The sequence below is a fragment of the Brassica oleracea genome, chromosome C3 (assembly GCF_000695525.1).
Source record: "Brassica oleracea var. oleracea cultivar TO1000 chromosome C3, BOL, whole genome shotgun sequence".
Lineage (NCBI taxonomy): Eukaryota > Viridiplantae > Streptophyta > Magnoliopsida > Brassicales > Brassicaceae > Brassica > Brassica oleracea.
In genome coordinates, this window is record NC_027750.1 from 39,978,295 (window position 1) to 39,994,710 (window position 16,416).

Below are 16,416 nucleotides of genomic sequence, written 5' to 3' on the forward strand. Positions count from 1 at the left end.
TTTACATATCATACGCTAAAAGGCTGTACACTAGTGGTGATGTCCACTTTAACTGTTGTACACCACTATTCATGGATGCGTATATCCATGAATAGTGTACACCAACACATCAACGTAGATAATCGTGTACACCAACACATCAACGTCACCTTCTATATGGTTTACATATCATACGTTAAAAGGTTGTACACCTTGTATGAAGTAAGGTGTACATATGCTAAAAAGCTATACACGATATATGGTTGTCTATTTCCCATAGCGGTTTTCCCGAAGAGGCCAAGGGTTATATTTGAAAAAGGATTTAAACTTACGACGGTTGGACATGTATATGACTGATGGTTTAAAAAACTACCTTAGCGAAAATATGGGGTAGTTAATTAAACCGTGCGAGTTAAATACTAAAGTAAATGTTCCACCAATATTTTTAACCTAACAGCCTTCTAAATTTATTTAAATCTCCCACAGAAGGATGGTAGGCTTCAGACTGGAACAATAACTTTTTTATTAAACTCACACGCCTTCTAACTGGAATTCCTCTATTTAAGTTGGTAATATCACTGTTCTATCAACTCGATACACCTAAAAAAGCCTTCCCACTCTAGAAAATAGTATGGCAGGTCACGTACTCCCAAATCTTCTTGACGAAATTATCGTTAAAATCATCGAGCTTCTTGTAGAGGAGACATTTTACTACCTTGGTGATTTCCTGCGGACTGGGAAACGCGTTTACGCACTTGTCTATGAACCGTCCATCTTAAAGATCTGCGATGTTACACTTATGGTCAGCTTTGCCACCTGTTCAAATCAACAATAGTGGTCAGTTTCGCGAGTTCTTCCTCAAGTGCGTTAATGCGGACAACACAAGGGCAATCTGCTATGCAGGTCTCCACGCAGCAACAAGCATAGGACTTGAAGAGAGTATTGAAATTTTGGAACCAAATGTGCCAAGGCATGGATTATCAACCTTAGATGTGGTCATTTTCAATGTATGTATTGGGAGGGACAAGGAAGCCAGCCAAGTGTTTCATTTGTTAGCAGCCCATCACGGTGACCTGCGGTCGGAGGACATTTTTGATATGGGAGACTCCATACAGTGGCTACTGAAAACGTTCAATGTGCCGTTCTTTAACACATACGGTTCATCGTTCCAATTTCCGGTTGATGAGGTAATCATGCCACCAAAATGCTTTTATGACCATGATTACACCGTCGGGGTGGAGGGTTCCTGCAAAAACTACAAGCTGTATTGGATTTGTTGCAACGTTTGTTACATGCTGTAAAAGATATCTTACCAAGATGTTCTTCATTCGTTGTTGTACACTTTAATTGCAGTACACTTTAACTGCAGTTCACTTAATTGTTCTGCACCACTATTCATGGACGCGTACATCACATGTATACCAGTCGTCGTATACACTTATATACATGTACAACTATAGTAATATACCCTTAATTGGTCTATGTGGTCATAGCCATAGAGGCACTTTAGTGATTGTGAACACCGTCTATGTGGTGTACATAAATAAAGTCAGGTGTACACATGATAAAACATATATTAAATATTTATTAACGATCAGTATTGCGCAAACATCTAAAACGATAACGGTTTTCAATACATAGTAGTTCGGGGAATAGATGGAAAAAGATAACGATCCGCTACCAGCAAAACTGTTTAACCTAAACTTGCGCCTTAAATGCAAACATATTAAAAACACTTCGGGTGCTACAGAGATACAGACAACTTATTTTGCGGCGCCGGAGACTGGGCCGGAGCTTCAGTTTGCGTTGGAGCCAGCGACGGAGGGTCTGGAGTCAGCGAAGGAGCCAGCGACGGAGGCGCTGGAGTCAGCGAATGATCCAGCGACGGAGGGGCTGGAGTCAGTGAATGAGCCAGCGACGGGGGCTACTCCGGAGGCGCTTGAGTTAGCCACGGAGCCTCCTATGACGGAGTCTCCTACGACTGTGCTGTTCGAGCCAGTTGTAGCACCTGATGGGGCGGAGCCGGAACCTGCTTCGCCAGGGCCGCTGCCGGAATGGGTTTGTTCAACAGCGCCGTGTTCACCTTCCTCGTCGGTGTCCTTGTAGATCATCAACTCGCCAGAAACCACCGCATCGTCACTCATGTCGTCTTCGTCAACTTCAACCCGCGTATCTCCTTCATATGGCCAGTCTTCGTCACTCTCTTCGTCTTCACTCTCTTCGTCGTCACTCTCTTCATGTTCCGGTTGGTCCCAGGGTTACTCATATTCCGGGTCGATCGTCCTACTCTTCCTCTTACGTCGTCGACGAAAGTTTTCCGCACTTTTCTCCTTATCCATAATCTCTTCCACTTCAGCTGCTTCTTGAAAGAGTTCTCCACGCGTTGCAAACTCTGTTGATTCTAAACCCTCACGGATATCTTCCTTCAATCGGTTACGAGCGAGTTGAATCAGATACTGCTAGCGTTTTTGTCTCACGATCTCATGAGCAAGGAACAATTCCTCGTATTCAGCTACGCTCATGGATCCTTGTTTGATGTCTAAAACCATGTTTAGAATTGGTAAAACTTAAGTTATTTTCGTAGATAAATATTTGTTTGAAATGTTTGCGGAGATGGAGATGAAAGGGTTAAAGGCTGAGATACCATTTAAACAATTAAATGCCGTAATTAATAGAAACTCTTATTAATTAAATGTCGTGGTTGACTTATACGTTTAAACAAAATGATTGCTAAGTATGAATGTGTATTGGGGATGTCTAGAATTTAATGAAAATCTCAATGAACTGATTGAGATTCTACTGCCTCCTTTTATCTGATTAGAAGAGTTATTTAATAATTATCTGATTAATAATTAGAAGAGTTATTTAATAAGATGAACCAGTTGAGATTCCACTGCCCACATTTATCTGATTAGAAGAGTTATTTAATAATTATGTAATTAATAATCAGAAGAGTTATTTAATAAGTATGATTCCACTGCCCACATTTATTTGATTAGAAGAGTTATTTAATAAATTACAAATTATAATTATAATTTATAATTAAGGTAACCGATTGACATTTATAATTGTGCAACCGATTGAAATTTATAATTATGTAACCGATTGAAATTTATAACTATTGGAAATCATCTGCTATTTATATGTTTTTTTTCCAATTCCGTAACTTATAATCGTGTATTAAAAATAAATACTCCAACTTCTTAAAAAGGTGTACACCAAGAATACAATATGTCTAAAGAGTGTACACCAGATGTCTAAAGAGTGCACACAATATATTTAGAGAGTTTACACCTAGCTTACCACCGACGACAAACCCTTACTGCCAAGTATCAAAGTCTGGAAAACTGGTACATGGCTGAAATTCACGTAGAAAAAGAGCAACCTCTTTTGTCCAGAAGCAGCAGTTACACATATCTTCACCCTTGCTGTGCTCAATGTGCCAAAGAACCCAATCATTTTGGAAAATAGGAGAACAAGGGCAATTGTAGAATAACGGGACGACTGTTGATATGAACACGTTCCTCTTCGTTAGGAACGCATCGTTATGATCCCTATGCCATATCCCCCCGGAGGATCTAACCACCATTCCAATCTTAGCAACGTATTCTCTTGTAAATCGAGACAAGTACTCCCCATCGTCACTGAATATTTTTCTTGTCATTGCATAGGTATAAGACGCTCGCTCTAATCCTGCATCTGCTGCTCTCTTTATCAAAGCAAGTCCCTCTACGTGACAATCTAGCCTGTAGAAATACTCTACACCCTTGACGTAAAGAGTACTAGGGTTGCCCTCCTCAAAGAATCTTCTCAACAATAAATTTCTCTCGCCGACGTACCAAGGGAATTTGAACAAATCGAACGCAGCATAAACCCCACCATCGTCAGCCAACGCACGCATAGACTTGCAAGTAGCGCGGAGTCTATAAATATCCGCAAAGGAGTTATGTGCCACACATTGCACCACTAAAGCCTGGACCTCTGCCGGGAGGCTGAGTATCGGGAATTCTGGCATTATGAGAAGATATCTGATGATACCCTACTATTATCGGGAGATGTGTTTTAAGAACTAGTACAGAGAGAAATATTCTAACACACAAGTAGTATTAATAAGGAGTAGACTTGTAAGTAACCAACACAAATGAAGGGATGTGTTTCCGAAAGAGTGTCTTGTGGATTAAACCAACACTTGCATCTGTAAGCAGATTATGCAAAAGTTTGCAATGAACCCAATGCGCCAAACCCTAACACCATACCCTAAACCCTAAACTTATAAACCTTAAACACTAAACCCTAAACGATTTTATCGTTTAACTTATAAACACCCCCTAACGAGTTCATCGTTTAACTTACTACACGATGTGATTCAATATAATTCATGTACAAAAGAAATGCACATGTTTTAGTACGCAAAATGCTTTATGTGGGAACAAAGAACTACTACTTAATGAAACTTATATCATTCCACAAACAACAAGAATTCCAAAATGACGGGTTGCTACAAGTTACAAAATAACGAGTTCGTCGGAACTTAGATCAGGGCACTGGTTCCTTGCATGTAGTCTTCTTGTTACCTTCCTTAAAACACCTAGAACACTTGTTCGGTTTCTTCTTTTTCTTCAGCCCCTATAAAAGAAAAAGTATATATTATTGGAAGGTGTGTACTATGCCTTTCTAAAATATTAGTGAAGGTGTAAACAAAGTGTTTTACCGGAAACTCTCCGGCTGAAAGTTTCCTTTTGATGTCTGGCCTTCCCTTCGTCCTTTTGGTCATTGGGGGATAAAGCTCGACCTTTAGTATTTCGGCGGGAACAAAGACATCTTTTGGATCTGGAATAGGAAGTATGATACCCTTTACAGTTTCAGCCTATGTTTGTTTCACATGGTATTCCGAAACAAACAGGCTGTAGTCCATGTTCCAAGAAGAAGCAGCAGCAATGGCGTGTCGGCAAGGCAACCCAAGCATCTGGAATTTTAGGCACGTGCAAGTTCATTTTTCCAGATCAACAGTGAAACCGAATCCAGTTGGCGCGTGTGTAACTTCGAATTCCCAAGTGGAACATGGCAAAACCATAAGGCCCGTAGACAAAACTAACTGTTCAACCAGTATTATGTCAATATTCTTTGGAATATTTCCCTTCATCTTACTGATCTCGCAGCATCTTCTCTCATACCATCTAGTCAGCATTCGTCGAATAAACTCTAGCAGGGCCATTATAGGACTATCACGCGCTGGAATCAGAGCATTATTTAAAGATTCGGCAATGTTTGAAGTCATAATGTTATACCTCTTCCCTTCAAAATGTGAACGTGTCCACAACTTGCGGTCGATTTTCTCCAAATAATCCCAACATCTCCAATTCGTAAGCTTTATAAGCTCATAGAGCTTATTAAATTCTGAAACCTTGAATGCTTCCCCTGCTCTGTCGACCACATCCTTCTGTTGCAGCCCTTTATACTTGTCAGACACGTTTCGCTGAAGGTGTACAAGACAAATACCATGGGGTGCACGTGGATACCATTTCTCTTTAGCTGCAAAAATTGCGGCTCATCTATCGGAAATTATACTTAATTCACAGCTATCTTCTACAATAGTTGACAACCTCTCGAAAAATCACTTCCAAGAATCCTCGTTCTCGCTATCCACTACTGCGAAAGCGACAGGGAATACGTGGATGTCTGCGTCTTGCCCGCTGGCACTAAGCAAACACCCTTTATACTTCCCAAACATGTGGGTGCCGTCCACCACAAGAACCTTCCGCAGATGCTTCCACCCATCGATACATGCCTTCAGCGATATGAATGCATACTTGAACCTTGTTTTACCTTCTTTATCCATTTCAGTTTTAATATTGGTGATTGTTCCAGGATTTGTGTATTTAAGTACGTGGAAGTACTGTGGTAGCATCTTGTAAGACTCCTCTTCTGTTCCTTGCGCAGACGCAATTGCTAGTTCTTTCGCTTTCCAAGCCTTCCAGTATGTGCATGTATAGCTGAATTCCGTTTGCAATACTTCCGGAAGTTCCATTGCACGAGGTCCACAGTGGAGTCTTTCGTATTTCGACCGTAAAAGAGCTGCAAGCACTTTTGATGTACCAAGTTTTTTGTACTGTCCTCGAACGTCGGAAGTGCATACATGTCCCAAAATGGCCTTCTACACCATATAAATAGGAGAATCACCGAGTTGCTTTGCCATTACCCTCCAACTACATTGTTTGTCAACGCATTTCGCCGTGATGAAGCGTTTGCAATACCTCAGCTTAAACATGCACACCTTCGCAAGTGCATAGATCGCCATTTGTCAACTTGAACTGTGCTTTGTCTTTAAACAGCCTTCCAACGTATATATCTGAGTCCTCCTTGGTGTAGTCGATCTCCGGTAGCTCGAAACAGCTTCCCCTCATTTTATCAAACACAGGATCATATATATCTGAGTCCTCCTTGGTGTACTCGATCTCAGGCGGCTCGAAACTGCTTCCCCTCATTTCATCAAACAAATGATCTACATCATTATATCCATACATTTCTGAAACTTGTATACCTCTCATAAACGATTCTCTTTTGGAGGTGTACACCTACGAGGATCAACAAACTCATCATCAGCCCCTACTCCATCATGAACATACGTACACTCGGCGATAGGAGGATCAACAAACTCATCACCGTCTTCGACCGGCTCGAAACTGTGTCCCCTCATTTCATCAAACACAGGATCTACATCATTATATCCATACATTTCTGAAACTTGTATACCTCTCATAAACGATTCTCTTTTGGAGGTGTACATTTACCAGGATAAACAAACTCATCATCAGCCCCTACTCCATCGTGACCTTCCGTACACTCGTTGATAGGAGGATCAACGGCCTCATCATCGTCTTCGATCACACGGTTGTGTTTGTTATATTTTTTTGGTGGAGTAACCAGCACAACATCAACTCTTTCGCCGGTTTCACCGCTGCGAACACTTTCAACAAAATCATCATCATCTTCAATCACACGATTGTGTTTGTTGTTAGGTTTTGGTGGAGTTAAAACAACAGCATCAACGCCTTCTTCGGTATTTGTTTCTTCGGTGTACGCAAACCCAGCTGTTCTAGAAGTGCATATATAATCTCTTACTTTATCGGTGTTCACCTCGGAATGTTTCCAGATGCAAACCTTTTTCGTTGATTTATACCCGCCCGTAGCACTTGATCGTTGACCTCTACTAGACGCCGGTTTTCCAGATACTTGGCCTCTACCACTCGTCGGCCTAGATCGCCGATTACGGTTAGTTCCAGAATGTCCACAACCCCTTCTTTTTGGTGGACTTGCTTTGAAATCGTCATCGTCATCTTCATCTGTCACGCAATCATTTCTACAATACTCATGCCAGTAATTATAGTCATAGTCGCCATCGTCATCTTCATCTTCTCCCATATCATCTCCCTTGTTTTCTCCACTGTCGATTGCCATATCTGCTCCACGCAAACCAAACTGTTCATTGTCCACTGCCATTTCTGCTCCACAAATCTTTTCCTTATCTTGTACAATACAGTTTTCTTGAGGAAGATCATCTGAAACCAGAATAACTCCACATCCTCCTTCAACATTAGCTTCCTTATTTTTTCCATTATCCACCGCCAAATTTTCTCCACAAATATTTTCTTTCTCTTGTTCGCTAAAGCTATGTTGACGCGGAAACACTGAAGCAAGATTAACTCCACATCCTGAAGGTTCTCCGGATTTATCTTGATCCTTAGACTTTCCCCCCTCCTACCAGTCTCTGTGTTAACTCCAAAAGATGCTTCAATTGCTTCAACGTGCTGTAGTAGAGCTTCATCATTGTCGGGAGTGCCGTCAGATGCATTAATTTGCGACATAATTACTCGTTCCGACCTTAGAAATATCATTTCACCCCCAACAAACTCTCTAAATGTCATGAAGACATTAACTGATTTGTCTGCTCGGTGAAGAGCCCTGAAAATTTTGTAATCAGTGTCGGTTGTTATTTGAACTGGTGCAGCTCCTACACCAACCATGTCACTCTCTCCATCATTAAGCCAATAGGACATTTCAGCCGAAATTTCCTTTCCCAACAGACAATACTCCGCATAAATACTTTCTTTTAACCCGTCAACGCCTTTGATTTTCGAGTAATCAACTGTTCTACCCATTCTATCATTATCTATCTTGAAATCCCAAGCTCCATTGTCATACTTTATCCACCTTCCCACCATTACGACTTAGAGAGACCTACACTCGAAGATAAAGTTCCCGTTAAATTTTATCTGACAATAACACACACATTCCAATTCAATTTTGTGTCGAATCGGGATAAAACACAGTACTTTCGCTGATGTTGTTACTGATTTCCTTCCCTTTACCAAAAGAACTTTCACCGCAGCTCCGAACTCCGTTAGTAGTGTCCATCAATTTCAGATTTGGTGGATGCATCTCGGTGAAATCAGAGGCACAAAAGCTCTTCAGCTATTAGGATTCCTCTTTATCATCCATCTGTCTTTATTACCGTTAACGATTAAGCAGACCCAATCTTTATTATTATTATAATAACCCAAAAAATCAACACAATTATGGTGGGAAAAGCAAGAAAAGGTCCCACATATACCCAAGTAAAACCGGTTACCAGTCACATAAAGTAACTCCGAGGGGTTGTAAAAAAAAAAAAATTCCTCCGGCGGAAGGTGGGGTCGGGCTCGCACGTGTGTGGAGCTGCTTTTCGTTGGGTCCAAAAGTGTTTGGGTCGTTTTTAAATTGTTAAAAAATTAAGTTACGTGGATCGCAAGTTCAAAGTTATTGGGTCAAAAGACCAAAACCGAAATCTATTATTTCTCTCTCCCTTAGTTATACAAAACGCAAATAAAAATTTGAACTGACCCGAAGTCACAATTAAAACTTTTGGGCGACCCACTTTCATAAAAGCGACTCTGTAATCTGTCATTAGACATGAAAAGATAGAGAGAGATTTTAAAAATCCTTACAAACATCCCAATTAAGTCAAATCCACAAAATATCCAATCATTCAGTTGTAAATAAATAATAAGTTAGAAACTTAACAGCTACACAAGTTGAAGGAAGAACCTGAAACAACATGAGCCTACCTGATTACCTAATACAACATAGTACAAACAAATCCCATTTTGTAAATCACCCCTAAGATTAAACACATGAAGATTAAGTTAAACCTGTCACAGTTTTTTCTCTTAATTTTCATATGTGATATGCAGAAATGAGAAGAAAGACAACTAATCTTTTCACTCTTCCTCTTCCTTCTTTTTCTCAACCTTCATCCTCTGTGTTTTCCTCTCTTTCATCATCAACACTCATTTCGTCAATGGCATCAGTGATGATATCCTTCACCTCTGTTTTTCTATGCATAAGATCAACTCCAAAATGGCTCCCTAATATTATGACAAGCAGCAAAAAAAACATTTTAATGTAAAAAAACAATCCCTGCAAATTTAAAAGAAGATAACATTTATAAAAACTGAGAAAAGTGAAACATACCAAGCTTCCGCAGAATATCAGATAAAGTTGCCTATTTTGATACAAAGATCAAAAAATATCTTATAAGTTTAAGACTTTGGTAAACAGTTTGTATATAATCTGTTAAATTTTTTGCGAGTCCTACCGTATTGAAATCCACTTCCTTCAGAATTTTGGCAACCACTACGTGCATTTCTTTTCTGGTGGGTTCTCTTTTATTACCTTTCTTACTGGCTTTTCCTGAGCACCCACACAATTAATGACAAAAAGATTCAATGAAATACCACAATGAAATTTAGCAGAGCTGAGAAATAGTTTCAAACCTTGATCTTTGGATCCCTTTGCCTGTGGTTTACTTGTCTGTTTCTTGCCTTTCTCTTTAGAGGAATCATCTTTATCAACCTTTTGCTTCTTGCTTGAAGATGAAGTTGATTTAACAACTTTTAGAGAGGACTTTCGACCAGATCTTGCAGACCCTTTAAGAGATTTCTCCTCTTCAGCTGCTGGTTTCTCCTTAGTTCTTTTTGACGAGTTTTTCTTACTGGTTGACTTTTTCTCCTCAGCCTTATCTTTCTCATCTTCGGTTTCAGTATCTTCGCTTTTGGATGGCTGGTCTTGCTTATTTCCAGATTCCTTTGTCTGCCTTCTCCTCTGAATTATCAAACAGTGGATGTTTTTGCAAAACCATTCAAAGGCTTACAAATCAAGTCACATAAAGAGGAATGATATTCATGAAAATGCTCAGAACCTCTCCTCCAGTAATCAATGCATTGATAAAAATCTGAAACCTCATCACACAAAGAGCTAAATGTGGAAAACTGAACAACAATGAACATAAGATTACCAACCAAAAATACTAAAGAACCAGTGTTTTAGACATCACACATCTCTTCTGTTGACAGCCTTGAAAACTTGTGTTGAATTTGCTATCATTCCTAAACATTTTCATTATGGTATCACACACTATGTGCTAATTTACTACGTACAGCTTAGTAAACTATGACATGAACATCAGATTACAATGCGCTGATGCAATTTGAAACTGTTTCACAACGTGAATTATAGAGATTCCTAGGTAAAGTTCATGAGGGAGCCCAGACGAAGCTACTCGTATGATAAAGACCACATAGTTTCAAGTAACAACCAACTAGAATTACCAGTCGGGAGCTAAAAAAAGGAAAGAATCAGACGACCAATCACAAACTATAAAGACGAAAAAGGTTAAGGATTACAAACCTTGGCAGGGACATCTGATGATTCTCCAGAAGTCACGTTTTTGGCTGTGCTCTTCTTCCGCTTTTTAGTTTCCTGTATTATGCATTCAAATCAAAGAGAAAACAATTCTCAAGCTTCTAAGTTGAGAACAGTAATCAGATTCAGCTGCTAAGCTAGAATACCTTTTCAGGATCAGTAAGTACGACATCCCTTGTTGCCTTGGGACATAGCAAAAATTCAAGCACGCTTACGACTAGTTCTTCCTGAAGGTATGTATTATTAGCAAACATTCATCAAGACACAAAATAGATAGATAGACCAAAGTTTCTGATCACTCACCTTTTTCACATTACTTTTGTTTATGGGTATGTCAAGCACATCACAGAAATCAATTAACTTGTCTTTGATACATTTCTCAATCTTCTCCTTTGTTCTTGCTCTTTGCTTCTCCTCCTGAAGAACATAGTAAATACAGCTCTCAAAACAATGCTGATCGTGTCCCTGGAACTAAACATCTACTAGATTTTGTTACCTCTTGCTCAGACCAGACAAAGCCCGAAAATAGACCAATGTTTCTTTTCAGCGTCTGAACCTGCACAGTTCATTTTCACACAACCCTTGAGTAGATCAATCAATCATGCACTCGAGAAAACACTGAATTTCCTAGACAGCATTGGGGGTCGTAAAGCTATAAATGAGACACCTTTCCTTTCTTGCCGTAAAGAATGGTGTGAAGTAAGAAAAGGTTGTCGTCAGGTTTCCTCTTGGATAGTTTATAAGCCACTGAAAAAACAGTTACAGAGCTTAAAGACAAAAGCAACAATGGTGGTAAGAAATTACAATACACATACCATTAGGAATCTCCTTAAGCTGTGTTCCACGACCCTGTAACAATGGAGTCAACAGTCAACATCCTAATAATCCTCATACAAACTCAAAAAAAAAAAAAAAAAAAAAAAAAGAAGAAAGATTAAAACTTTCTCAACCTGCTGAACTGACACGGGCTTGCTCCTCGAAGATCGAGAGGAGGGAGTATGCAAAATGTGAGGCTCTACTTTCTTTATCGTCCTCTTAGGCCTCTCAGTAACGGGCGTGACCGGCGATTCATTTTCTTTTCCAGTCTTCTCCCCCTCGCTGTCTCCGTCATCACTTACAGGAGCTTCTTTCTTCTCAGTCTCCTTCACGGAATTAGCAACAACACCATCTTTCTTGACCGGAGATTCCACCGCTTCGGTTTCGGTCGCCATGTGAGAGACTGTAAATCGAGGCAGATGAATCGAATTAAAGGGGGGTCAGGTCAATAAACAAACCCTAAAATTTCAGAGCTTTTTAGGGGAGAAGTTCGAGGAAACCCTAATTTGGTGATTTCAAAAAATTTGGTGCCAAAAAGAAAATCAGAACACGAAGGCGGGGTGGGGGGGCTTTCACAGCTCGCGGCGAAGCTAAGCTAAGAAATATATCTCTAATAATGTTCTTTTTTTTCTGTCTGAAATTACTTTTATTAACCACGTAAACGAAAAGTTTTCAAACAATTTCCATAGCCGGATAACCCGAAAAATAAAGCCTGAACATTTTGACTGAAAGACAAAGCCCTTAAATTTTAAGGAATATCCTTAAAAAATGAAGATTATATAATCCAGTACAAAAAAATAATTCATTAAACCTAAAACTGAAAGAAAATAATTCATTAAACCTAAAACTAAAACCCTAAAAATATTACTGTGGAATTTAGTTTATATAATTTTCTTATTTAACTGTATGTATCCAATGTATTGTAAAAAATAAATGAAAATAAATATTAGTTCAACAAATATTTTTTCTACAGCTTGATGAATAAAATAATACTTTAGAAAAAGAGGTTACTCTAAGCATTTTTTATTTTTTGCATTGGTTTTAAAAACTAAACTAGATTTTAAACCGTACGTCCGTGCGGATATTTTTTCATCTTATAAATATATTTGATATTATTATAAATGTTTTAAATATATAATTTATATTTTAGTATTATATATTGTGTAAAATGCAGTGGCATCAGATGATAATATTTGAAAAAAACTGAAGACTAAATACAAAAAGTACTCATGTTTTACTAGTACAGATGAAAGATGGTTGGTAATTGTTATGACTATAGATAAAAATAAAAGCTAAATACATTACTACATTCCAATTAGTCACCCATTTATCTACCTAAACTATTCTAAAAATGCACATACACTACAAAAAAAATCTACATTAATAGCACATTGTTATAGCACGTTTTACTGAACTGCTATTGTAGATGAGTTTGAAATTTTCTTACTATATAATAGCATTAGATAAACACTATTATAGAGTGAAACCTAAAATAGCACTTAATTAATGATATTTTGAAAATTAAGTGAGCGGGAAGATAAAACCACTGATTCCGCAAATAATTAGCGGAAAATTATACTTAAGCGCCAAAAACATTATTTAAGCGGTTTCAGTAATGCTACTAAAAACATATTATAGCATTTTTCTAACGCTAAGAAAAGATATTTGAACCCCTAAACCCTAAACATGATTTTAAACCCTAAACTCTAGAGACATCCCTTAAAACTCTAATATTTTCATATTATAAATTCATATCTTAAAATTAAACTCAAATTGTAATCTTCTTAATCTTAAACTATAATATCCTAAACACAAATCTTTAATCTTTACTCAAACTCTATATCCTAAAATCCTAACTTCATACATAAACTATACATTCAATACTCTAAATAAAAACTTCAATCTCTATATCATAAAATACTAAACTTTTTTTTAAACACTAAACTTTATTTGTATAACTTATATCATAAAACACTAAGTTTATTTTAAATTTCAAACTCTATATCTAACCTTTTAACCCTAATTATTTTCTAACTCTTACTTACAAAAGTAACAAAATATTAAAAGCTTCAAATCCTTATTAAATTTATAAATACTCAAACTTTTTTTAAAAAAAGTTAATTTCATACACTATATCCAAACTTTAACCTCATATATTAAATTTAAACTCAAAATTTAATATTATATACTAACTTCAATCTCATACCTTAAATTTAACCCTAATAATTCATACTATAACCTCATATCTTAAATTTAAACTCAAAATCTAATCTTTTTATTTTAAATTATAATTCTCCTTCCCCAAATTTTATACCCTCTATCATAAACATAACTTTTAAAGTTCAAATTTTAATATTTTGATTTTCATATTAAAAAAATTCAAAATCTTGATATATAAATTTTATATTATCTAACATATAAATTAAATAGAACTTCTTTTTTTTTTTTTTTTTTTTTTTTGTAACACAACTTCTTCTTCTTTCTTTTCTCATTATCTCTATGGTTCACATCTCCTCTTCTATCTCTCTGCGCATCTCTCTCTATCTCTATCAAAATTTTCTCTCAATTTCATCTCCTTTTCACCACCACAACCGCCGACCTTCATGTTCATCACCACCACGCTCTTTTGATTACGTCGCGTTCTTTACCACCATCTTCACTGTCACGCTCGTCACCATCACCACAGGTCACCTCTCTCTCTGTCTCTGTCTGTCTCTCTATCGCTTCTCCTCTCATCTTTCTATCTTCTCCTCTAATCGGTTTTGTTTTTGTTTACAGATCTGAGAAGGAGCAGTGACAAAACAGAAAAGAGAAGTAGTGGTGTGACAGAGCGGCATCTCCGGTTAAGCGTGGTGCAAAAGCCGGTGGTTTGTTGGCGGTTCGTGGCTGAAGCTCTGTGAAGGTGGCGGTTCGTGGCTGAAGCTCTGTGAAGGTGGCGGTTCGTGGCTGAAGCTCTGTGAAGGTGGCGGTTCGTGGCTGAAGCTCTGTGAAGGTGGCGGTTCGTGGCTGAAGCTCTGTGAAGGTGGCGGTTCGTGGCTGAAGCTCTGTGAAGGTGGCGGTTCGTGGCTGAAGCTCTGTGAAGGTGGCGGTTCGTGGCTGAACCGGTGGTTTGTTGGCGGTTCGTGGCTGAAGCTCTGTGAAGGTGGCGGTTCGTGGCTGAAGCTCTGTGAAGCTGGCGATGGTGGCTGAAGCGTCAATTAGGTTTAGATTTAGGTTTAGTTAATCAATTGGTTTAGTTAGGTTTACATTAAGTAATTGGTTTAGTTAAGATTAGAGTAATATATTTATGTATTATTGGTTTAGTTTTGTAAACCAAAATTTATTGTAAACTAAATTTAATTTATAAATAAAATTTATTTAGTTGACCAAATTTTTTTTTATTTCATTTTTAATTATAAAACAATTTTAGTTTATTTTTAATTATAATTATTTTTAGTTTATCGAAAGACCTATAATAACACGAAAGAAAGACCTATAATAACACGAAAGTAGTGTTAATAGTTAAGCTAATAATATCATCCAAGTATTGCTTTCATAGCTGTATATTTCGTAACGTTAAAAAAATGTTATCGTAGAAGGGGTACCTATGATGGCTGCCGTATACATAACATTTATGAATTCGCTATTAAACATTTAATATAACATATTTATCGCGCTAATAATGTACATATTTCTTGTAGTGATATCTAGTTATCTACTATATTATCATGTTAGATATTTCAATTGTAATAGCCGTTCCGTGTAAAAAAAACACATCTATAATTTTTTAACCCTTGACATTATCACTAGCATGCAACTATATGATATATGTATAATATAGTCATCATATTTATAATGTTCGCATAATATTGTCATACAAGTTGTTATACACATGCTCATAATTATAACTCAACACTAAATACCCAATATTTAATCCGGCTCATTTACGTGGTTGTTGCATAAAAACACATTCTCAAAAAAAAATTGTCAACAGAGGCTATATTCTAAATCTTCTTAGTTTCGAAATAGCCTTTGTTTTTTTTATTTTTTGACAAAGTTTGGAATAGCCTTTGTTAACAAAAAAAGTATAACAACTAAAGATTATCATGAAATACCTACTTTTAAACAATTTTGCTAACAAAGAATCGGGAAATTTTAGAAGGCTCAAAGCTTACCTGGCCAAAAAACTCAATATCTCTAAAGCCTACTCCTTCTAAATCTTTTGGCAGACACATTTTTTTCCCAGTTTACCCAGTTCATTTTCCTCGTATGTTCTCAAGATTGCCACCAAAATTGAAACATGGCTAAATTAAGGTTCTGACAGGTCGTATTAAACAATTTAAAACAGCTCATAGCATAGATTGGCATGGCTACCGCAACTGATTTGATCAAGACATCCTTTCCTCCTTAAAATAACACCTCCCGACCTCATGTAATCAAGGTATAGATCCATTAATGCTGACATCAATCTCATCCATTCAGCCCGACTACAATGTTGTCTCTAGGCACCAGAGCCGGTCTTGGGCAAAGCCTAACGAAACATTGGCTTTAGGTCCCCAAAAATTTTGAAAAAAATTACATAGAAAAAACCCCAAATTTTTTTCTTTAGACCCCCAAATTTACCAAAAAAAAATTCTAACTATAATTTTTTAAAAACCGCCTACAGTCCCATAAATCTCAGGGCCGACACTGCTAGACATGTGGGTGCATCATGTCCAACGATCAGGAGCCATTAATGTTTTGGAGGATTATTAACCATGCAATCATCATATAATCTTTTTTGTGCTTTGGCCTCACTCGCATGGTATCGCAAACCACTTTCGAGTAGATTACATATCATTTAACTACTTTAGGTTAAACACGCTTAACTCTTATAGTTCTTTCTGGACAAGTGACCAAAAT

The 16,416-nt window shown here is 37.5% G+C and overlaps 1 protein-coding gene across 1 annotated transcript; it reads right to left on the bottom strand.

Moving 5' to 3' along the window:
• Positions 1-8,943: 8,943 nt before the first annotated feature.
• LOC106328275 (protein DEK-like) lies at positions 8,944-12,142 on the bottom strand. Its single transcript, XM_013766686.1, has 11 exons — positions 11,670-12,142; positions 11,535-11,568; positions 11,387-11,466; positions 11,216-11,275; positions 11,023-11,136; positions 10,866-10,946; positions 10,705-10,776; positions 9,792-10,119; positions 9,614-9,708; positions 9,490-9,520; positions 8,944-9,383 (listed from the first exon to the last, which is right to left on the bottom strand). Exons 1-11 carry the CDS (start codon positions 11,928-11,930, stop codon positions 9,262-9,264), a joined length of 1,278 nt encoding a protein of 425 aa, XP_013622140.1. The 5' UTR covers positions 11,931-12,142; the 3' UTR covers positions 8,944-9,261.
• Between the last annotated feature and the right edge of the window lie 4,274 nt (positions 12,143-16,416).

Excerpts from the sequence above, each read along its gene's own strand:
- LOC106328275 (XM_013766686.1), bottom strand. The coding sequence starts at position 11,930 with ATGGCGACCGAAACCGAAGCGGTGGAATCTCCGGTCAAGAAAGATGGT. Across the intron at positions 11,467-11,534 it reads GCTTAAGGAGATTCCTAATG|TGGCTTATAAACTATCCAAG; the intron begins GTATGTGTATTG and ends CTGTTTTTTCAG. Across the intron at positions 9,521-9,613 it reads AGGAAGTGGATTTCAATACG|GCAACTTTATCTGATATTCT; the intron begins GTAGGACTCGCA and ends GTATCAAAATAG.